This window comes from Lycorma delicatula, chromosome 2, assembly GCF_047948215.1.
Source record: "Lycorma delicatula isolate Av1 chromosome 2, ASM4794821v1, whole genome shotgun sequence".
Classification (NCBI taxonomy): domain Eukaryota; kingdom Metazoa; phylum Arthropoda; class Insecta; order Hemiptera; family Fulgoridae; genus Lycorma; species Lycorma delicatula.
In genome coordinates, this window is record NC_134456.1 from 216870885 (window position 1) to 216895577 (window position 24693).

General features: G+C 32.5%; 1 protein-coding gene across 1 annotated transcript in view; it reads left to right on the plus strand.

The window, feature by feature from the left end:
• The first annotated feature begins 1023 nt into the window (after positions 1 to 1023).
• The window catches only part of LOC142320064 (uncharacterized), a 28854-nt gene continuing 5184 nt past the window's right edge, over positions 1024 to 24693 (plus strand). Inside the window, exons 1-5 of the mRNA XM_075357739.1 lie at positions 1024 to 1044; positions 2336 to 2491; positions 2882 to 3037; positions 7751 to 7909; positions 23674 to 23829. Coding sequence (XP_075213854.1) covers positions 1024 to 1044; positions 2336 to 2491; positions 2882 to 3037; positions 7751 to 7909; positions 23674 to 23829 — 648 coding nt within the window. The remainder of the gene's footprint in view (positions 1045 to 2335; positions 2492 to 2881; positions 3038 to 7750; positions 7910 to 23673; positions 23830 to 24693) is intronic.

Sequence of the window (24693 nt, forward strand, 5' to 3'; positions counted from 1 at the left end):
TTCAACCGTAAACCACTATAAAAATTTTTTACAAAATATCATATTGTACGTTAATAATTGACTATGTAACAAAATACACGACACACACCAAAAGAATCGTACCAAGAGGCAGAACCACAGAACTAAACTTTATGTTCATGGAAAGGCAGTAAAAAAAAACTAAAATAAAATAAAAATAATTCTTTTGTATTTGAAACATGATGTCACTTTCTTAATACTGAAACACAAAAATACATTGCTCTGTAAACAACAATTGCATCTTGTTTATGCTACTAAAAGATGACTAATCATGGTGTACCAGTGTTTCAGAGAACAAAAGTAAAGCAGTGACGTGCGGGCTGATGATCCAAGCTTGCCGTTACGTGGTGACTACTGTAAGTTATTTTTACCTGATATAAATTAAAACTTGCTCATTATTATTATTATTAATCAACAGTTTTTTACTAATTGATTTGTTTTATTAATCTTTTATTGATTTATTAATCTGATGCTGAAACATAAACTAAAGAACAGTATGTGTTTACTACTGAGAAGTAGTAGTAATCATTTGCAATATTTCAAAAATTAAATGTTTAATTTTAATGAACAATTGCATGACTTTGTGAAAATATACTAAAACTGCTATTTATTATTACTTATGTTGGAATTTTTTAAAGATTATCCTGAAACATTATAATAATGTAATTGTGAAACATATCTGAAATGCTCCTGGAATATTATAGATATAATGAAACAATTTATATTATTAAAGTGTACTTGTACATTAAATGTTATTAACAATGTAATTTTTTCAATTTTTCTTTCTGTGTTTTATCTGATGTGGGTATTTGAATAGCCTCACATCTCATCTGAAAAATATTACTAAGCATGAACACCCCCCTCACCATAACATGAGTACATAACTCTTGAAGAGCTCTTAAGATTAAAATTACACAAATTTAAAACTTCTTTTTCGTAAACATTAATAAAATGTATAACAGTACACAGAAATGGTCATTCTCTTCTCTTTTGAGTTAGGCAGTGATGCATGGAATGAAAAGTATGGTATTAATTTTTAAAGTCTAGTTTTAACTAGTAAAGGACTACTGTTTGATGTTAGACTACTTATTTACAGCAGCTATTGTTCTGTTTATGTTTTGCAGAGTAAATTGCTTTATTACTTCTCCAAGCTATACTTTTTCTAAGCGACTCAGCCAGATTTAATTACATCTTTTTATCAATGTAATACTGTTTGTAACACAGAAAAAAAAATATTATGTAGTGTAATATAACCTTTTTGGAAATCTAAAAGTTGAAAAGTGTTACATTTAGTTATCCATACAACTACAACAAATCCAACAAAAATATAGCAATATTAAAAAATAAAAATAGTCATACGTAAGGAAATTTAGTTTACTTAATATCAACAGAAAAGAGTATATATTTTTGGTAAATGCAAATTAAAATGCAGAAAAATGTATCTATAATAACTGCTGTTCAGCCTAATGAAAAATACACTTTAGCCACATGGCAGTTTTATAAAAAATGTTACACACCTGCCTTATATTAAAGTCAGATGCTATTTTTAAATTATTACTTTACTGTTCTTTTGATTTTTTATTCATATTTTAAACTATGTGTAATTAACAATATAAATAATATCAAATAATACAATGCCAATCTCTATGGCACAGTGGTAGCATCTTTGCTTTTCATTTCATTTGGAAGATTCTGGGTTTGAATCTCAATTAAGCATACCAGTTTTTTCATGCACTATAAAATCCATTTCGTATCTTGATCGTAAAATAAAAAATGTAACTGCATTTGACAATCATCCTGTAATTGTTAAAACTAAATAAATAATGTAAAAAAAATTATGTTAAGTCCTTTTTTAGTAAAATAATAAAAATGTTAAGATTAGTAAGTTCTGATATAATTAATGAGATATATACTTTTCCTATTTTTTTTTTTAATATAAAAATAGTTATTCTTAATTTTTATTTGTTAGGTATAAAATTAATTGTTTATAATCGAATATAAATAGTAAGATCAATTTCCTTTGACGCATCATATTATTTAAAAATTTTTAAAAGCTCAACTGACTTAAGACACTATATTCTGCACAAAAATATTCTCTTGAAATTATAAATTTGCATTAAAAACATTCTAGTAAGTTTTGAAATCATGCCACATTTGTTTTTTATATTGAATTAATCATTCATTATTAACATTCATTATTTCATTCATTGTTTAATTAACCATTCATAAAAATTAAAAATAAAATAAATTTTGGTGTTGAGCATTTTCTTTTCTACTTACGTCTTTTACCTTGTTAATGTCTTATTATTTTTTCTAGGAAAATGGTCGTTTGAATACTGATAATGTAAAGTTAGCCCAAGATCTTCAGCAGGTTCAAGAAAAGTATGAAAAGACCAAAGAAGAATCCATGTTATACTTAAGTGAACTCAATTTAATAAAAGAGAAATTATTGGAAAATGACGTCTTCTTTGAGGTAATTATGTATATCTATGCATGCAATATGCATACATACTAGGCACAAAAGGATATCTTATGTATAGAGAGACACACAATCATGAGAGAGACAAATTTTTTTTCATACATCAACATCCTGTACAAACAACTACAGTAAGTTTTATTATAATATAAGCAATGCTCTGATAATAAATATTATATGATTATTATCGCAAAATATGAGACAAATAAATATAGACACTAATTACTTGTAAAAATATATATATGAAAGAAAAACCAAAACTAATCTAATAGAAATTTCAGAAGCATGACTGCATAAAAGAAAAATAATGTCTAAATTAGAATTTTAATTTCAAACAATAATTAAAATTATTAAATAACTCTTTTATTTATGTTTCGTTGTTTATAGGAATATAAACAGTTAAAAATTGATAATGTGAAGTTAGTTCAAGAATTACAACTGCTTCAAGACAAGTACGAAAACATCAAAGAAGAATCTAAATTAAATTTAAATGAACTCAATTCATTGAAAGAGAAATTAATGGACTCTAGCATCTATTTTGAGGTAATTTTTTTATATTGTTGTTCATAATGGCTAGTGTCATAATATCAATACAATGTCATGCCAAGTTAAATTGTGTAATAAAATTCAACCATGCTTTTTCAAAACAGAAATTTTTCTCCAAATTTATTTTCAGAATTAGTGATCCTTTTTATTTTTACAAAAAATGTTATTTAGAAGCAAGTATGACTTTATGGATTTAACTTTCATTCTATATAATTTATTGACTACAAAAAGTTTCATTTTCGTTTCAATATAAGAAATTTATATTAATTCTACTTTGAACTCTATGGACAATTCAATCTTCAACTGTATGCAAAAAATGAAATCAAACACATTCTACCAAGCTTAAACTTTCATTTTATCGGTTTCCTACTACATGAAGTTTCTTTTATATTCCAGTATAAAACATTTTTTCTACACACAACTCTATGCCTAAGTATATCTTCGTTGATCCGGTCCATCAAAAGAGGTTGAAGCATCTAAAAAATATAACTTTATCCAACTATGCTAAGAGTTCTTTAATAAATTATTAATTAGTCATACTTGATCAGTCAAGTACGGTCAAAGTCCCATGTGTTTTCAATTGAAAATAGATCGATTAACAATTTGGGTTACTTGGTAGATTCTAGTTTTTCTATAGGGATCCATTTTAATACAAGACATATTGTTTTTATCCTACAATGAATTCTACAGGATGAATTCAGTAAGATACAAAACACTATTAGGAATACTATTTACAAGTTGTGATACATTTTGTACATCACATCTCTTTCCATGAAATCTAGTATGTAATTGGTTTACAAAAATATTAGCTGAACATAAATATGTTTAGATATAGAGTTATATGTAAAAAAAATGTCTTATATTGAAATATAAAAGAAACTTTATCTAGTAGGAAAATGATCAAAACACATTCTATCAAGCTTAAACTTTCAGTCATGAAAGTTATTAAAAGTAATTAAAAAAATTAAAATGAGTGTGTCGGGCTTGGACACACTACAGAAGCAAAGGTTTTTAGCAATCGACGTGTATCTTATGCATGCAAAAGTTAGTGCCTTCAACTTACTAACAAACACTCTTTGAATTTTGAAAATTGGACAATTGTTTGTAGAGATATTATAAGAGCACTCCATTGCACCTTGCAAAACAGCGCCCCAGCGGCACCCTGTTTGTTAACAGTTGATGGTCATGATTGATCTAGCTTTGCACAAGGTGCTCGCATGACCTCACCTTTCTAGCCTCACAAGCAGTCCCCACAGGAAGCCCAATATTTTTAAACAATTTTTTTAAAATTTATTTAATATTATAACAAATTTAATTCTATTATTTTTGTAATATTATTTATTTAATTGATTTAAACCTAGCGCCACAGGAGAACAATAGAACCATTTTTGAATTGGAGTACATTGTCAGTTACAGACTGTCATTCGAGACGCCATGGAAGCCTACAGGCCTCGTGCAATGCATTAGGTGTCAGCAATATGGGCACACTAAGAACAATTGTATGAGGCCTTTCTGCTGCGTGAAATGTGGGGAGGGCCATTGGGCAGCTGACTGTCCTAGAAAAGACAGGAGCACTCCTGCAACCTGCGTCTTGTGTCAGTCTGACCATCCGGCAAATTACCGAGGCTACAAGAGTATATCAAGAGATATTGGAGAGGAAGCGTAGGCAGAAGGCGAATTGGAACTCACAACTTGCTCCAAGAATCAAACCTGCTAGCCGCAAGGTGGCCGGTGCCGCGCTTGATGATAAGAACTTCCCTTCGTTGGGTCGTGGGGTGCCACTTCCAGGTCAAACGCCGACCCAGGTGAAGTCCCAGATACCACACAATCTCCGTTTGCAGACTCAAAACACCATCGAAGTACACACCAGGACAGTCACCCCTCCACATGGCAAATGTGATGTGCCTCGACTTACCTTGATTAACCTTACTCCTCCACTTTTTCTGCCACACGCAGGCACGATCTAACACCATTTGTAGGTTCTGCAATGCTAGGCCAGGGTTTTCGTTAATGGCCAGGATAGCAGTGTCATCAGCAAACCTGGTGACGATGCAATAATCCAGGACCGGAATGTCCACAGCGAATATGGAAAACAACACAAGGCCCAGCACAGAGCCTTGAGAGACACCTGACCCAATCTCAAAGGACCTTGAAAACATCATTACATTTCACCTGAGCAAAACGCCCCTCAAGATAATTCCTTAAGACTAGGAAGTAGGGTTAAGGAAGCTGTAGCTTTAACTTGTAGAGCAAGCCAGGTATCCATACCTTATCAGGCTTATACCTATACCTTAGCCTTATCAGGCTTATCAGGCTATACCTTAGCCTGTTGGATGTCTAAGAATGCCCTGAGCAGAATTTCTGCTCCTCCAGACATCACTGATAACTCTATGAGATTGTTTGATTGTGGAATGGCCACACCTGAACCCAAACTGATGGTCTGGAATTATCCCCTTACTCTCCAACACTGACCTAAGCCTGTGCAGTAGTAGTTTCTCATATAATTTAGATAAGACCGGTAATAGGCTAATTGGTCTGTAAGAAGAAACTTCCTGTGCAGGCTTCCCTGATTTCAAAATCATCCCCACCTGTGACATCTTCCATTCCGCTGGGAAGTAAGACGTCTACAGAATAGCGTTAAACAGATTCCCGATGTACTCGATGCCTTTAAGGGGTAGCATGACAAGTATTTTGTGCGTCACTAAGTCAAAGCCGGGAACCCTCCTTAATCGTCTTCCTTGGTTGACTAATTTCAGTATCTCCCTTGCAGAGATTGGTTTAATCGGGAAGCTGATTGGCATCAGGCTCTCAAGGAAGTCAGTCGTTAACATCCAGATCACTGGGGACCTCTGCATTTTGGGGTCGGAACATTACCTCTAGGTGTGAAGCAAACAGATCCTCCTTTTCTTTGTCAGTCCTCGCCCACGATCCAGTACGCCTCTGTAGGGCGGGGAGCGTTTGTGATGGTCGTTGCGGTCCCTTTGTAGCCTTCCATAAGGAGCATCTGTCCCCATTCAGGTGAGAAAGATTTCCTATGTACTCCTTGAATGTCTCGTCCCTGATGGTCCTCAACAACATCCTCAGCCTCCGCGCTATCTTCTAAACAAGAGAGAATCCTTATCTGGCCTTCTGAAACGCTGCCAATTTCGCTGAAGACGCCGCTTCGAGACAATTAGTTCTGTCACATCCCTTGGATAGGTATTGTCTCTGCTGTGTGCAAATCATCAGGTGTAAACCGCCATGCTCCCTCCTGCATGACCAACGTCAAAAAGTATGTCGCGTAATCAATATCTCCAGAGGTATCGAGTGGAAACGGGTCAGTCAGTTTCTCTTGATCCAATCCTGGTAAGAAACCCAATCCATTCATCTCATATGAAGAATAGGCCTCTCTTTCCTCCTTAGCACCGTCGTGCTCAATGTAAATAGAACGACAAATGTAGTGGTCCGACGATGAATCATAGTTGTCCTCCACCAGAGTGTATGCAGATGATATACCCGAGGTAACAAAAAAGTCATGCAAATCTGGGATCTTCGTCAGGTCTGTAGGCCAGTATGTCGACGGGAATCCCAATACCACGTCCAGGCACAGATTTTGAACACACCTCCTCAGCGATGGTAGTCAACTGGGACCCCACAATGGGTCTTTTGCGTTCCAGTCTCCTCCACCAATAAATCTAGAACCCAGAGTCGCAAAGAAATCAGAAAACTTACAGTATGCCACGGAGGGCAGTACACCGGACAGCCTAATAGGCTCCAACCAGTCTGTAATTTCAACCGCGGTTGTCTGAATTTGGTCAGTGCAGAAGCCCGGACGTTGATAATGCCGCAGATAAATCCAAATCAGAATCACGGTTCCTCCATCGGCCCTCCCATCTGGGTGATTCGTTACATACACCGAACAACCTTGAAGCCTGAGGTAGTGCCGATCAGTAAAGTGCGTTTTCGATATCAAAATGACGTCCAGGGAATTGGAAACTTCCATAATCCCTAGCTCCTCACGCCTAGAAAGTAGGCCGTTAATGTTCCATGCAGCGATTCGTATTAATCTGGACATCAACAAATTTTGGAGAGCACCTGGTAAGCAAGGCTATCAGACTCCCAATCTGTTGAACCAGGAAGTTTATATTTGATGAAAACCTGTCCAACTTGTCCACACTTCCCTCACTAGCACGCCCAGCTGCCACAGCATACGTTTTATGGAGAGATTCAGGTTCCACATTGACTGTCCTTGGCACCCCACGACCCAACGAAGGGAAGTTCTTATCATCAAGCACGGCACCGGCCACTTTGCGGCTAGCAGGTTTGATTCTTGGAGCAAGTTGTGAGTTGCAATTCGCGTTCTGCCTACGCTTCCTCTCCGATATCTCTTGATATACTCTTGTAGCCTCGGTAATTTGCCGGATGATCAGACTGACACAAGGCGCAGGTTGCAGGACAGGAGTGCTCCTGTCTTTTCTAGGACAGTCAGCTGCCCAATGGCCCTCCCCACATTTCACGCAGCAGAAAGGCCTCATACAATTCTTCTTAGTGTGCCCATATTGCTGACACTATAATGATAAAAAAAAGCATTTGTTGGGAAACCTTGAGAATGGTGCAGATTCAAATTATTAAATTAATATACATTGAAAATTTGATATTATAGTAAATAGATGATCTTTTTAAGACTAATTTTATTTTCAAAAATAGTGCATTGCAAAATTTGTGTTTTAGGAGAATGAAGCACTAAAAAAAGAAATTATTGCTTTAGATAATAATCTTGAAAATAGTAAAACTTCTGTTATAAACTTAGAAGAAGATTTAAAAGGCGCTGAGAAATTGTTACAAGACGCTCTTGAAACAATCATTTCAAAAGATACTGAATGTAATGAGGTGAGTAATAATTAAATTTAATCAAAATTTAATTAAACAAAAAATTATTTAACATTAAATTCAATAATAAATCATTTGATATAAGTAATCAATATAAAATTATGAGTATAATTCATTAGGCTGAAGGTAGTCTTTAAAGTTCATGAACATTAGATAGTATTGGCCAGGTGATTTAGTCAAGATTTAAGGAACAAAACAGTTGGTTTTCCTCCTTTCCAGTAAGCATATTTTTTTTTTGTCTTCAGTCATTTGACTGGTTTGATGCAGCTCTTCAGCTTTGACTACAGCTCTTCAAGATTCCCTATCTAGTGCTAGTCATTTCATTTCAGTATACCCTCTACATCCTACATCCCTAACAATTTGTTTTACATATTCCAAACGTGGCCTGCCTACACAATTTTTCCCTTTCACCTGTCCTTCCAATATTAAAGCGACTATTCCAGGATGCCTTAGTATGTGGCCTATAAGTCTGTCTCTTCTTTTAACTATATTTTTCCAAATGCTTCTTTCTTCATCTATTTGCCGCAATACCTCTTCATTTGTCACTTTATCCACCCATCTGATTTTTAACATTCTCCTATAGCACCACATTTCAAAAGCTTCTAATCTTTTCTTCTCAGATACTCCGATTGTCCAAGTTTCACTTCCATATAAAGCGACACTCTAGACATACACTTTCAAAAATCTTTTCCTGACATTTAAATTAATTTTTGATGTAAACAAATTATATTTCTTACTGAAGGCTCGTTTAGCTTGTGCTATTCGGCATTTTATATCGCTCCTGCTTTGTCCATCTTTAGTAATTCTACTTCCCAAATAACAAAATTCTTCTACCTCCAATATCTTTTCTCCTCCTATTTTCACATTCAGTGGTCCATCTTTGTTATTTCTACTACATTTCATTACTTTTGTTTTGTTCTTGCTTATTTTCATGCGATAGTTCTTGCGTAGGACTTCATCTATGCCGTTCATTGTTTCTTCTAAAACCTTTTTACTCTCTGCTAGAATTACTATATCATCAGCAAATCGTAGCATCTTTATCTTTTCACCTTGTACTGTTACTCCGAATCTAAATTGTTCTATAACATCATTAACTGCTAGTTCCATGTAAAGATTAAAAAGTAACGGAGATAGGGAACATCCTTGTCAAACTCCCTTTCTTATTACGGCTTCTTTCTTATGTTCTTCAATTGTTACTGTTGCTGTTTGGTTCCTGTACATGTTAGCAATTATTCTTCTATCTCTGTATTTGAACCCTAATTTTTTTAAAATGCTGAACATTTTATTCCAGTCTACGTTATCGAAAGCCTTTTCTAGGTCTATAAACGCCAAGTATATTGGTTTGTTTTTCTTCCTTCTACTATTAATCTGAGGCCTAAAATTGCTTCCCTTGTCCCTATACTTTTCCTGAAACCAAATTGGTCTTCTCCTAACACTTCCTTCACTCTCCTCTCAGTTCTTCTGTATAGAATTCTAGTTAAGATTTTTGATGCATGACTAGTTAAACTAATTGTTCTGTATTCTTCACATTTATCTGCCCCTGCTTTCTTTGGTATCATTACTATAACACTTTTTTTGAAGTCTGACGGAAATTCCCCTTTTTCAAAAATATTACACACCAGTTTGTATAATCTATCAATCGCTTCCTCACCTGCACTGCGCAGTAATTCTACAGGTATTCCGTCTATTCCAGGAGCCTTTCTGCCATTTAAATCTTTTAATGCTTTCTTAAATTCAGATCTCAGTATTGTTTCTCCTATTTCATCCTCCTCAACTTCCTCTTCTTCCTCTATAACACCATTTTCTAATTCATTTCCTCCGTATAACTCTTCAATATATTCCACCCACCTATCGACTTTACCTTTCGTATTATAAATCAGTGTACCATCTTTGTTTAACACATTATTGGATTTTAATTTATGTACTCCAAAATTTTCCTGTATGCTCCGTCTATTTTACCAATGTTCATTTCTCTTTCCCCTTCTGAACACTTTTCTTTAATCCACTCTTCTTTCGCCAGTTTGCACTTCCTGTTTATAGCATTTCTTAATTGCCGATAGTTCCTTTTACTTTCTTCATCACTAGTATTCTTATATTTTCTATGTTCATCCATCAGCTGCAATATATCGTCTGAAACCCAAGGTTTTCTACCAGTTCTCTTTATTCCGCCCAAGGTTGCTTCTGCTGATTTAAGAATTTCCTTTTTAACATTCTCCCATTCTTCTTCTACATCTTCTACCTTATCTTTTTTACTCAGACCTCTTGCGATGTCCTCCTCAAAAATCTTCTTTATCTCCTCTTCCTCAAGCTTTTCTTAATTCTACCGATTCATCTGACACCTTTCTTCAGGTTTTTAAACCCCAATCTACATTTCATTATCACCAAATTATGGTCGCTATCAATGTCTGCTCCAGGGTAAGTTTTGCAGTCAACGAGTTGATTTCTAAATCTTTGCTTAACCATGATATAATCTATCTGATACCTTGCAGTATCGCCTGGCTTTTTCCAAGTGTATATTCTTCTATTATGATTTTTAAATTGGGTGTTGGCAATTACTAAATTATACTTCGTGCAAAACTCTATAAGTTGGTCCCCTCTTTGGTTCCTTTTGCCCACCCCGTATTCACCCACTATATTTCCTTCCTTGCCTTTTCCAATGCTTGCATTCATATCTCCAACTATTATTAAATTTTCATCTCCTTTTACGTGTTTAATTGCTTCATCAATCTCTTCGTATACACACTCTACCTCATCATCAACATGGGCGCTTGTAGGCATATAGACGTTAACAATCGTTGTCTTTTTAGGTTTTGGTTTTATCCTTATTACAATGATTCTATCGTTATACGTTTTGAAATACTCTACTCTCTTAGCATATATTACAAAATTAATATGTGCTATTATTAACTAATGTTTTAACTGGACAAAAGGGTTTACAAGAAAATTGATGTACTCCCACTATGTAATGAGCTAATGTCATATTACTCAGCTATAATTAAAAAAATTGATTTTAGTTACGTACAAAAGATTCAATGAAGGTTATTAGAACATGGAAGATGATGAACATCCTAGATAACTTTCCACTTCAAAAGCTGAAGAAAATGTTGAAAAAGTTAGCCAGATTGTTTGAGAAGACTGCTAAATCAGTGTCCAACTAATAGCAGAAGCCTGAATATTGACAGACATTGTGTGGAAAATTTTCTATGAGGATCTCAACATGAAAAAAGTTTCTCTCAGGTTCTCTCCACCAGAGCAAAAAACATGGACAGGAAATTTGTGCTGATACGCTACAGTAACTTGATGCCAGCTCTGATCTTTTTCAAAGTCATCACTTATGGCAAAACCAGGATCTACAGTATGATCCTAAGATAAAATGACAGTTGCTGCACTGGAAAATACACTGGATAGAATGAAAAAAACTTCAAATTCCAAATTCAAAGTCATGCTCATTGTGATTTTTTTACATTAATGGTGTAATTTGGAAGAATATGTTTGAGAAGATATAAAAGTAAATTATCATTATCATAAGGAAATTTTGTCAAAACTGAAAGAAGGAGCAAGAAGAAAATGATTAGAACTGCAGTAAAATGATTTTATTCTTCTAAGGATAAACCTGCCCAAACAGCACTTTCTGTGAAGCAGTTTTTGGCTAACAAACACATACCACAATAAAACATTCTCCAGATTTGGTGCTATATAAATTTTTCTTTTACTTAAAAGTGAAATCTTGCTTAAAGGAACTTGTTTTGAATTTACTGAAGCAGTAAAGAAGAAAAGGGCAGATGTATTAAAACATATGACAGAAACTGATGTGCTGCATATATTTGACCAGTTACAAGACTGCATTGGAATGTAGATGTGAATTTGGACTCTATTGAAGGGGACAAGCATTAGAATTGTAGTACATAGATAAATAAAAGTGAGTTCTCATGTCAGTCTCGTTATTTATTAGACATACCTCGTAATCTACAAAATTAAGAACTACATACAATTATGTAAATGTTGCAGGAATGTAAAATATTGCACACTTTATCAGGTGTTTGTTTATTAGAAATATTGATGTACATTGGATCATGAAGGCAAACATAGAATCATGGAACATGCAATATTTCAAAGATGTCATAATGAGCAACAGAGTTGTTCCATTACTTATTGGCTGTAATAATACTATTAATCCAAAAATAATATTCTTTCTCTCCCACAAATCACCTTATTTCAAAGAAAGTACCACACTTGGTCAAACCAGAATTGATTTGTTTTTATACTTGAGTTACTAAGGATCTTCTGATTTGAACATGGTCAAACTTGGTTGGTTCTGAAGTATACAGTGGAGACACATCTAATACATAAATGCGAAAGTTTGTGGTGGTTCTGTCAGTTTGCAACAGCATTACATGAGAACCAACTGACTGATTGCTTTCAAATTTTCAGGATACATTTGTGTTATTCCAGGGAAGGTTTTAAGCCATAGGTTGAGACCCTAGCTCCCTTGGGGCTGAAAAGTTTTCCTCTTGGATGATGACTTAATAAGGTTTTTGATTTCATTTTTTGACACAAATATGTATTTTACAACATATTTGATTTTCAGTTCTACCTTGAGCCCTTCCCAAGATATAGGGTACTCCAAGGTAATAGTAATGGATTCAAAAGGAATGTGTGTTCATTTATAGCAGGACTGTATCAAAGTTTTTATCAAGAATGAAGGAAATGTTAGAGGCTTTAATTGTTATTTATCTGTATTATTCTCACAACCATGAAAATAACAAACACAGCAGAGTCCAGGGGGCAGATCCCCCTGGCTAGATGGGAACCAGCTAGTATAAAATAAGAAAAAGATGAAAGTATTAATAATTCCTGAACAATTTTGATTGCTCAGTAGAATAGGAAAATGTTTTAAACAGCATTACTCTGTTTAGAAGTTCATAACAACCTGCTTTACTTATTAAGATCTTACCACAGAACACTGATAGTTCTGAGAAAGACTTAAGAGAGATAGTTATGCTGATATATATCATATTGACTTACCATGTAACCTTATCTAAAGATTTTTAAAAATATATTATTGTAGACTAGTAGTGAATGTTTATTTTCTAAAATAAACTTGATAATTATTTGAACAGACATTATGTCCACATAATGTTAAATATGTCAGTGCTTAAACCTCGAGAAAATCCAGGTTTATAAAATTAGTACAATTTAAGTACTTATTTGCATTAATGTTGATTTTGCAAAAGAAAATGTGAAGTTTTAAATAATTTGTAGAAAAATTCTGTGAATAGTTCGGTTATTTATTAAAAATGGAAACAGATACATAATAAGGCCTTCCCTCATAAATAAGTGTTGAGAAAAACGTGAAAACGGTTCTGTTGTTTATTTTGACAAATGTGAATATATTGTTGTTATTTTATAAGATTTAAGTGACCTTTTTTTTAAGGTTGCACATTCATAAATAGAAACGCATCATTTATTTATTAAATATCTGTCTATATACGAGGGACATTCAATAATTAACGAGACAAATTGATGTAGAGAAAAAATTATTTATACAATGACATGAAACTTGCATTAATTTTCAACATAGTCTCCAGCAAAATTTAGACATGTCCCACTGTTTTTTTTTTTAATTTATGATTCCTGCAGCTTAGAAGTGTTTTCCTTGCTGTTTGAACCATTTGTGTACCGTTTTTCTGACCACTTCGTTGTCGTCAAACTTCTTGTCGTGTAAAAAGTCTTTGAGCAGACCGAACAAATGAAAATTGGACAGGGTGAGATCTGGGCTGTAAGGAGGATGTCGCAACATCTTCCAAACCAACTTCTCAAACGATTCTCCTGTTCTCTGAGTGATGAGGGGGCACACATTGTCATGCAAGAGAATCACACCTTTTGAGATAGCGCCCTGACATTTTTGTTTCATTGTAGGTCTTAGTTTCCGTTGGAGCATGATACAATAGTACTCACTGTTCACGGTATGTTGTTCTTCTAAATAGTCTCTAAAAATTGTTCCAGAAGACCATCATCAACATCACTTTACCTCCTGACACATGAATTTTGATTTTTTTTTTATTTGGTGGGCGAATCCAGATGTTTCTGCTCAAGACTTTGCCATTTTGATTTGGTGGTGTATCTTTATTTGTAGAGTTTGAAGTGGTGTATCCACATTTCATCACAGATTATTAAATGATCTAGACATTACCTTCTGCTTCAAACTATTCTTTGAACTTAGAGCAAATGAGAATCTGGTTGTGATAATTCAGCCCGACATGAATGACTGAACATGCGGTTGCAACACTAATATTACACAAACTGGTAATTTGGGAAATATTGACACACCTGTCTTCACAAATAAGATCATTTATGCGATTTTGCAGCGTGGTAGTTGAAACTTCAAGTGGTCTTCCAGAGCAATGGAGATCAGTCACACTTGTTCTCCTTGAATTAAACACCCAATTATATACGTTACTGCTTGTATATGTTTACAATCGAATAATTTCCACCTTGGTTAGGGTAATTATTCTATGTAATTACCACTGGTTCAATTAGTAAATAAATATGGACATTTATTACTTTGTAATTATATATGATAATATTTGAATGAATATAAATAAGATTACGTATATCGTTCATGAATATATATATATATATATATAAAATATATGCTTTTTAATGATTCCATAAATGATGCATTGTTGAATATTATATGTAATTTACTGTATGTAGATGTTAATAGTATGAGATGTAAACTTTAAATGAATAATATTAGAATTAAATACATTGTTATAGTGTCTATACAAAATATCAACTTATATACTATACATGAATTAGAAGAAGGCAGTTTTTTCTATGTTTATAAATTATGAGGAGGAACTGATACATAAGTCTGAACATACTGCCTGCCAATAATCATGAAATGATTTTTTGATATTGTAATGAACTGTTATAGTAATAATATAATTATAAATGAATGTGTTATATAGTGTAGTTAATGAATAAATAATAATACTATAATGTTTACATATTGTAATTAGTCTGTAGACTGTTTAATAGTGAATGAACATCATGAATATGAGAACAGATTAATGTAATATAAATATACAAATTAGATTATGAATAATGATACAATAATCATGAACACAATAACAATCAAATTATGTAGAAGTAAATCAAATGATATTATAATAACAATAAATATGTCAGTGCTTAAATTAATCATATTGTGAGACACAAATAAAATGAAATTGTAATAACAATAAAATATGTAAATAATAAACTCAATCATTACAGATTGGTAATAAGCATAACTTATGAATGGGTCTTCTTAATAGACCATTAGCTGTTTCCAAATCAACAATTCTTATAAGATTGTCAGAGTCTGGATATACCTGGGTGACAATTCCATGTTTCTAATGCACGGGTGAAGAATTTTCACTGATAACTAATACTAAGTCCCCAACACAAAGATTACGTGATGGAAAAAAAAAACATTTATTGCATTGTTGTAAATAATGTAAATAATCCTTTGAGCATCGTCTCCAGATAGATTGTGCAAACTTTTATAGTAGTTGCCAGCGGCCTAATTGATTAATTTTTATTTATTGGTAATCTAGTCTCTGTGATCATTTGAAATAGGGAAGATAGGACGGGAATTGAGACAGGCTTCAGTTTGTGTCAAAATTGTATATAATTGTTCAAAATTAAGAATGGTTTGTCCTACTACATGACGCATATGATATTTAACACTTTTGATAAATGATTGTGCTTTTCCATAAACCGCCAAAATGGGATGAAGAGGGAGGAATGAATGACCAAGTAATACCTTGTATTGTAGAAAATGCTCCAATGTCTGAATTTAAGAACTGATACAAATTATAAAGTATATTTTTGGTAGTATAGAGAATGGAACCGTTATCAGAAAATATATTTGATGGGAATATCCCTACATGAAATGAATCTTTTAAGTGCTGCTATAAAAGACTGTGAGGTGAGATCAGCGACTAATTCTAAATGAATAGCTTTAGTGGTGAGACATATAAAAAGTGCTATATATGCTTTACTTAATGTTTTAGACCTCTGACTGCCATGGTAAATCATGATTGGACCGCCGTAGTCTACTGTGCAAGTAGAAAATGTTTGGGAAGGAATTACTCTGGAAGGTGGTAATTGACCAAGCTGTTATACATGGGTTTTTTTTTTCAGTATATTGAAAGCATGTCAATACATTTATTAATGGTAGAGGAAATAACTTTCTTGCCATTTATTATTCAATATTTCTGTTGTAACGAATGATGAATAAGTTGAATACCAGCATGCAAGAGTCACACATGTTCAGCATTAATAGTTTTGTGATGTTAGCGTTAGGATGTTTCACTTGATAATGTAATAGAGAGTGTTGCAGTCTTGTCACCTACATGTAGTAAGCCTAAATTATCCAGAAAAGGATCAAGTGAAATAAGTTTGCATTGTTTAGAAATAGTTTGATTGTTTTTAAGATCATTTAATTCATCAATAAAATGCATTTGTTGTGCTTGTTGAATAAAAAAGGTAAGAGTGTGGTTTAGTTCCTGAGTAGTTAAAGGACCAGAAATTCATTTTGATTGTGTTGATTTGGCATTATAAATAAATCTGAAACAAAAACTAAAAGTACAAATAAAAGTATGTAATGATGAAAATCGTCCTGTGTAATTGAATACAATAGATACAAATGACAATATGTTTGCGTTTTTCTGTTAGACATTCAGCACTTATATTTCAGTTATTAAAAATAATATTAATATCTTTCGGCCAGTGGGCAGAAGTTTGTGATAACCAGTGAGGACCACGCTACCAAAGTTACATGTCAATTAATTTACTTGGTAAACAACCTCTTGACAATACGTCTGCTGGATTATCAGAGGATTTGACGTAATGCCAGTTAGCATTGTGGTAATTTTTTTGAATCTCAGAAATTCTATTGCTGACGAATACTTTCTAATTAGATGGTTGTCCATATATCCAATGTCATACTATCATAGAATCTGTGTTTAAATGGATTTCGTCAAACTTTATGTTTAAGGCATTAATTACCTTTAATAATAAATGACTAAGTAATAAACCACTACAAAGTTCAAGCCTTGGAAGCATAATTTGTTTTAAGGATGCCAATTTTGATGTGGAACAAAGGAAATTAAAGGAAATTGTATTAGTGTATACAGTTCTTATGTAAATACAATATCAATATTGGGTTTGATGGAATGATTTATTTTAATGGATTCAATCAAATGCAACTGGTTGTAAAAATTGAGCCACTGTGTTATTAACATATTGGGTAATGCTTCGTCCCAATTAATTTTAAGTTGCTATAATGATTACATAAAATGTTTATGTGAGAAAACACTAGGATCAATGAGTCCTAAAGGACCAAATACACCTGCTGTGATAAATATAATATTTTTTTTAGTGTGTTTTTTAGAATCAATGGCATGAGTAGTTTGTAAAAGTAGCTTATCTGAGGAATTATTCCATAAACTCCTAAAATATGTACTCCTAGAGTAAGAAAGTTCTGTTTTTGATGTAAAGGAATGGAAGTACTGTGTTCAGAAGTAGAAATGGTGTTATTATTGGAAAACCTTATTGAGAGGAAAACCATATTGTTGTAATAATTTAGAAATATCAATTTTTAACTGAATAACTTCATCAAAGTTGTCTGAACTGGTTATGAGATCATAAACATAAAAATCATTTCGAATGGACTTGCACGCAAGTGGAAATTCATTTTCATTTGAATTAAATATCATGTGGCCAAATATGGTGCACAAGCGGTCCCATACTTTACCATATGTAATGCGTAGTGTTTTATCTCCTGATCTGGAAAATCATGCTAGAGTATACATTGTAAATTGGAATCGCTAGATTTAACTAATATCTGATGATACATTTTAGCTATGTCAGAAGTAATGATTTAATTATAGATTATGAATCTAAGCAATATGAAATTAGATCTTGTTGAACTACAGGTCCAACTAAAAGAGTATTGTTGAGGGATAAACCATTAGTGGTTTTCAGTGAACCGTCAAAGACAATTTGAATTTTAGTTGTTAAACATGATGGTTGAAATACTGGATGGTGAGGTAAATAACACACATATGATTTGTTAATTATCAAATTATCGGAGTTGAGTAGTGACATATGATCTAAATCTAAATATACCTGTATGAAAGTGGCATAGGCCTTTTTAAGATTGGAATTGTTGCTTAGCTTTCTTTCCATAAATAAAAATCTATTTTAGCATTGATGAAGGAATTACCTAGTTGAATGTTATTATCTTTGCATAGTAACGACATGATAAATTTGTCCTGATTATTTTGAGTAGTATTGGTGTGAAAATGTTTTTCAAACCAAATGTAAATGTCAAGGTTTCATTGTCTGAACTATCAGTATTAATTTCTTCAAGTTTCCAGAAATTTTCAAGTATAGCAGATAGATTTTTATGAGTGTCACGTACAAGAAGAGATACAACATTATTGTTGGCCTCAATGTTATTAGGAAGGTGACCACTAATTATATATCCTAATATAGTTTACTATGTAATAGGATATCTGAAATTACGAATGAATTTCCCAGGAAGGATAAGACTGTAGAATTGAGTTCCAATTAGTACATCAATATTATTGAAACAGAAATATATATGAGGTAATTTGAAATGAGAAATGTCAAGTGCAGATGATGGGATGCTGTCAGTAATATATAGCAAAACAGCGCATTTTACCTTGAACAAAAAGTTTTTATAACATGAGTGTAATATAAGTGTAACACTATATTGGATTGATATGAGTTATTTATGCCTGAAATGGGGAGATCATTTTTAAGAGTTTAGTCCTAATTTTTGTGCTAATTTATATGTCAAAAAGTTTGTCTGACTACCAGAATCTAATAAGATTTTGAATGACGATTACCATATATCTCATTGGTGTTACATATGGCTGTTGATAAAAGTGTATTTTCGTTTGACTGATTGTTAAATGAACAATACGTATTACCTTCAGGCTTATTGCCATCTAAATTAGAATGATTAATTTTGTCCATATGAATGAATGTATTATGTTTCTTTTCAAAAATCTTACATAGTTTCTTTGTATAACACTGATTAATATAGAATGGCCCTTACATAAACAATTAAAACAACAATTATTATTTGCCAAAAAGATTTTACGATCAATGGACAAATTAAAAAATTTCTTACATTGAAATATTTAATGATTTGAATTACAAAATTAACATTGATACAAATTTGATTTTGTATAATAACTAACATTATATCTTTTATATTTATTAGGGTATAATTAAAAAGTTTGGTTAAAGATTGGGTTCTATTTTTTAGATGTTGTTCCTTGGTTTTGTTATCTGTATTCAATTGCGTGTTTGAGATGGATGGATTAATATTTTCTAAAAGTTGTTGTAATAAAGAAATTTAATGAAATCTCTAAAGATGGGAAATGTTTGATTTGACAACCTTTCTTTCCACAATCTTGAGGTGTTGTAACCAATTTAGATGTGAAAAATTGGATTAATATAAATTCATATATATTAACAAGAAGTTGCATCGCTTTAAGCAAATTTCATTAATAAATTTAGACAAAGTTTCTACAAATTCCTTTTTTATAGAATCTGATTTTAAAATGCGTTCAGCATTGTGAAAGGCAATTATATATTTATTGTCAAACCGTACCTTTAATAATTCTAGAGCAACAAGATAATTTTCATTTGTTATTGGAAGATCCTTAATGATAGCTACAGCTTCATTCTTTAAAGAGTAGATAGTGTAATTTTTGGATATTGAATAAGTCATCTCTGTTATGTACTAAATCAATAAATATATTAAAATAATGTTGCCATTCTAAGACTACCTTTAAATATGGGTATATTTTTAGGTTGCAATTGAGTTTGTTTAAATGATGTATTTGCAATTGATTTTTTATTAGTATTATTAATTAAATGTTGCAATTTAGATTCTGTAATACACAGTCTTCTTCTACTAGTATATGATCCGAATATAAAACCACATCATCAAATTTCAATTTAATTTCTGATTGAATAGTGTCAATTTAAGTTCTGATTGAATTTGCTTCACAATTCAATAAGATCTCTTAATGTTTTGTAAGGTGGGAATATCACCTAATGAGGGATCATAATTGTAAATAAATGTGTCAATCCTGGTTGTGGTGGCCCTTATTAGCCCTCTTTGTCTAATAAATTATTCCCTATCCATAATGATATTACGATAAATGATATTGTAGGTATAGTTGCTGTGATCCCTGGTGATATGAAGTTTTTTGTAAATAAGATTCTTGAAATTGTAGATTATGGTGATGTAGATTATAATTCTAGATTTCAGATGTGATTCTTCAAGATGTATGTAATATCTGCAGTCAGATGACCAAAATATATATGATTCTTGAAATCTCCAATGATATCAGCAGCTGCAGGACCAAAAGAATATATGTATGTGTTTACGATCTGTTACCACATAAATGCCTAACTTAATATCAGCAGATGAACACGAACATAGTAGCAACTCAGATGTGAGCTAGAGCACAGTATACGTACACGCTGGTGTGTCACTCCTGCCCTGCAGATGATCATGCAGTTCTCCCACCATAGCGGTGCTGCAGTCCCACCACTCTCAGGCTCCAATAAAGAGCATACAAGAGAATGAATTTTTAATTCATCATCAACCATCACTTGGAGAAGATTGAAGTAGACAGAAGAAGTTCCCTGGCCACCTCAATGTGGAGCCTCCCGGCGGATGCCAACATCCCCGCTGAAGCAGCAGGCCTAGCCGGCCCGCCAAGGGAGCTGCTGGACATGGATGCTACCTACTCTCGCCGGGCTTCAATCGCCCTGGTCAGTGGACTCAGCAGCAGGAGCCGGCCCAGTGTGGTATCACTCGGGGAGAACTGCCTTGGCTGCATCAGTGAAGGATGACCGACGCCGACTCGACACTGCAGGGCTCTGGGGGCCACCACTGCCACACTATAGTTGAAACCCATCTGCTGCTGAGGGGAAGCCCGGTCTGATTTCAATGGATGAGCCGCACCTCCCCGACTTCGCCAGAGACCAGCTTCTGAACCCAACAACTCTTCTCAGAGCTAACACAAAAAACGGCCCTTTTCAGGGCCACCACAAGGTTATGAATTACGAGTCGTCAAAGCCAATCGATGACAGCAGCCCTTCTTAGGGCTACCATAAGATTATTAGTTACAACGAGCCGTCAAAGCCAATCGACGACAACAGCCCTTCTCAGGGCTACTATAATACCCGATGGGTTACTACGGGCTATTAAGTGCCACATGCCGTTGAAGCCATTCGGCAACACATTGAATAATATTTGTCTTGATTAGCGTAATAATTCTATGTAATTACTGCTGCTAGTAAATAAATATAGACATTTATTACTTTGTAATTATATATGATACTTTAATATTTGAATGAATATATATAAGAATATGTATATTGTACATGAATATGAATATATAATAATATAATATATAATATGTACAGTATATGCTTTTTAATGATTCCATAAATGATGCATTATTCAATATTATATGTAATTTACTGTATGTAGATGTTAACAGTATGAAATCTAAATCTAGAATTAATAATAATAGAATTAAATACATTATTATATTATTTACATAAAATAACAGGTGTTAACGGGCCAACTGAATTCTAACAACTTGTATACTATACATGAATAAGAAGAAGGCAGTTTTTTTTTATGTTTATAAATAATGAGGAGGAAATAATACATTAGTCTGTACACTGCGATTTAAACACTTTTCACTACACTGTTTCAACATTCTTGAGTAAATTTCTGCCAGTTTCACACCTTATGATAGCAAAAATTTTATCATTGAATGTTCCTCTTCCAGTGTACAGGTTTCAAGCAGAGCTGACATTATGAAATCAACAAAAGAGTTTATGTTTAGATTAATTATGATCAAACAGCTGATTATGTATGTTCCCAAGATTGCCAACTTGACCCTCAAATGTTTCATTGTCATTGAATGAACTTTGTTTTCTCTATATTAGTAGTCCCAAGAGGATATTACACATCAAATGGGAATATATGTAGGCAGAATTGATATTTAATAATGATGACAAGTTTAGCATTTCATTAAGATGCTTCAAAGTTGAATAGCATTGTTTGATTTTTTTTGTAAACAAAATCAATTTGATCATTCCATGAGAATTTTGTCTACTGAACTACTAACATAGAATTTTCTTGTCCTTTTAAATTATTGCCTTTGTATAAATGTACAGTTAACAGTGATTGGTTCAAAATTTTGAGGCAGAACATTAATTAATAATAAGATCAAAGGACTCTCTTTTCCCTGTTTAGCCTCCAGTAAAAATAACTGACTTTACTTGAACACTGGAACTCTTGACTTCCAAATCAGCTGATTTGGGAAGATGCGTTCACCACTAGACCAACCCGGTGGGTTAAAGATCAAAGGACTGAGCATACTTCTCTGTAGTGTTCTGCACTCTATTTCTGAAAGTGAGAACTTATATTTTACATGTGAATTCTTATAAAAAGAATAGATTTTAAGCCTGCTTACAGTTGGTAAGGTATGGCTACCCAATTGTAACTAGTTTCTTTGATAGCAACTAGGTTTTTTCATTATTAAGAGATGTAGAATCAAATCAGATACTTTACCAAATTTGTAAAAAATTGAAAATGGAACTATTTGTTATCTATACTACTAAAAAGTATGTGGAAGGATTGTGATTGTTATGTTAAATCCATTGTTGAAAGATTCATTAGTTAAATTTTTAAGAGGAATAATTATAACATCTACAATTTCTTTTAAAATACTGGAAGTAATTTCAGTAGTACTGTCTACATGTTTACTCTTTATATACAAAATCAAGCTTTAACTTCCTAAGTGTTAATGGTAAATAAAAATATTAATTCAACAATAAAATCATTCAAGATGAATGGGCATTTTTTTTTTAAAATGATTCAGTATTATTGATATTTGAAATACCAGAAAAGAATTAATTCCTGAACTGTGGATGAGGAATGGAGGTTCAGTCCTTTCATTCCTTACAGAAGTTACCTGATAAATTTTACTTCCAAATCTGCTTTCACTTACCTCTTCTCTGCTTTTATAACTTTTCATATATTTTTACAGTATTGTTTGTATTGAATATTAAATTATCATATCATCTTTTGACATCATGAATAACTTTTCCATAAATTTTTTTTCTTTAAAAGATTTTGGAAGTTATCAGACAAATTGTGTTTAGTTATTTCTGAGAGATTCCTTAGCATACAGCTAGATTTTATTATTCTTTTAGTAATTCAGACAGTTTTTTAATGATTAAATTTCATCTTTGTTTATTAAAAAGATGATGTCTAAAGAAGATCTTCTAAAAAAAAATTAAGAAAATTGTTAAATTTTTTCATCACAGCTATATTTATTAATTTTCCAATTTTTTCTGATATTAGCATTTTCAAATGTTGAGTTAAATATTTTAATAAATACATTATATCAATATCAGCTTGTCTGAGCTTTAAACAAATAAACACAGCCAGATTCTATTTGAAAGACAAATAAAGATACAGCTTTAGAAAAGTCTAATATGTATATAAATATGATAATAATTTAGCACTGCACAATGATGTTCTATTTATTTCCAGATATGACTATTTCTTTTAGCTAATAATGTTAACATTCTCTAAATTTTTATTCTTTAAATAATATTTTTTTCCATACTTTTAGTTGAATGACAGACTTGCAGAACAACAAGAAATGATGAATGAACTAAAAGAACAGACCAATAAACATATTAGATTACTACAACAGGAATGTAATGATTACATCGAAAGAGAGAAAGATGTTATTGATAAATTTTTTACATTCTCTGATATCTGTGAAGTAAGTTATGTTTTATTTTATTGCAACATAATCTTAAAACAGTATTTGTCATTTTTGGAATTTTTTGTACTTACTGATGTATATTGTCACTTTACTATTATCTGTACTATATGCTTTTATTTGCTCTGTTTTTATCCATGATGACTGTTAGTGATGAAAATTATTTAAAACTACTACCTTTTAAAACAACAAACTGAACCAAATTTAATAAATATAACTTTTTTAATAACTTAAGTAAAAAATTTTACTCCATCTTCCAATAATACTGCAAATAATGCTTCCAGTAATACTAGTGATAACACTCTAATTCTGTCATCAATTTATGTTATGTAGAAACATGTTTTGCATTTCCCTGATGTAAAAATCTGAAAAGATTTCTATTGAAAAACTCCTCTATCCTAATAAAGTAAAATAAGAAGGGAAAATTATATGCAGGGCAGGGTACCTTCTTTTGTGGAGTCCATATCTCAACTGACTACATCTGCATTGTGAGTTGACTTGCCTGTGCATGCATATTCTGCTAACCTTGAGAGTATACAGAGCAAATCTTATGTCCTGTCAATTGAGCCTACGTTTAAGAAATTACGACTACTGGTTTTCTAAATATAGACCATTACATTTGGATACCTTTAGCCCAGACACTCTGTAACAGAAAAGCGTGTAACTCCCTGACAAAATAAATAAGTGAAGGTGTTGGTTTTGAATATATAAAATCACTAATACCAGATGTAATTTTAAAAACCTAAAAGATGTAATGTCATCAAGTTTTAACACATAAGTTAACAGGAAATCAAAGTTGTTTCAATGTTCCTTTCTTTGCTTTGATATTTATTTCATTGTTACAAGAATTTGGTAAGATAAAAA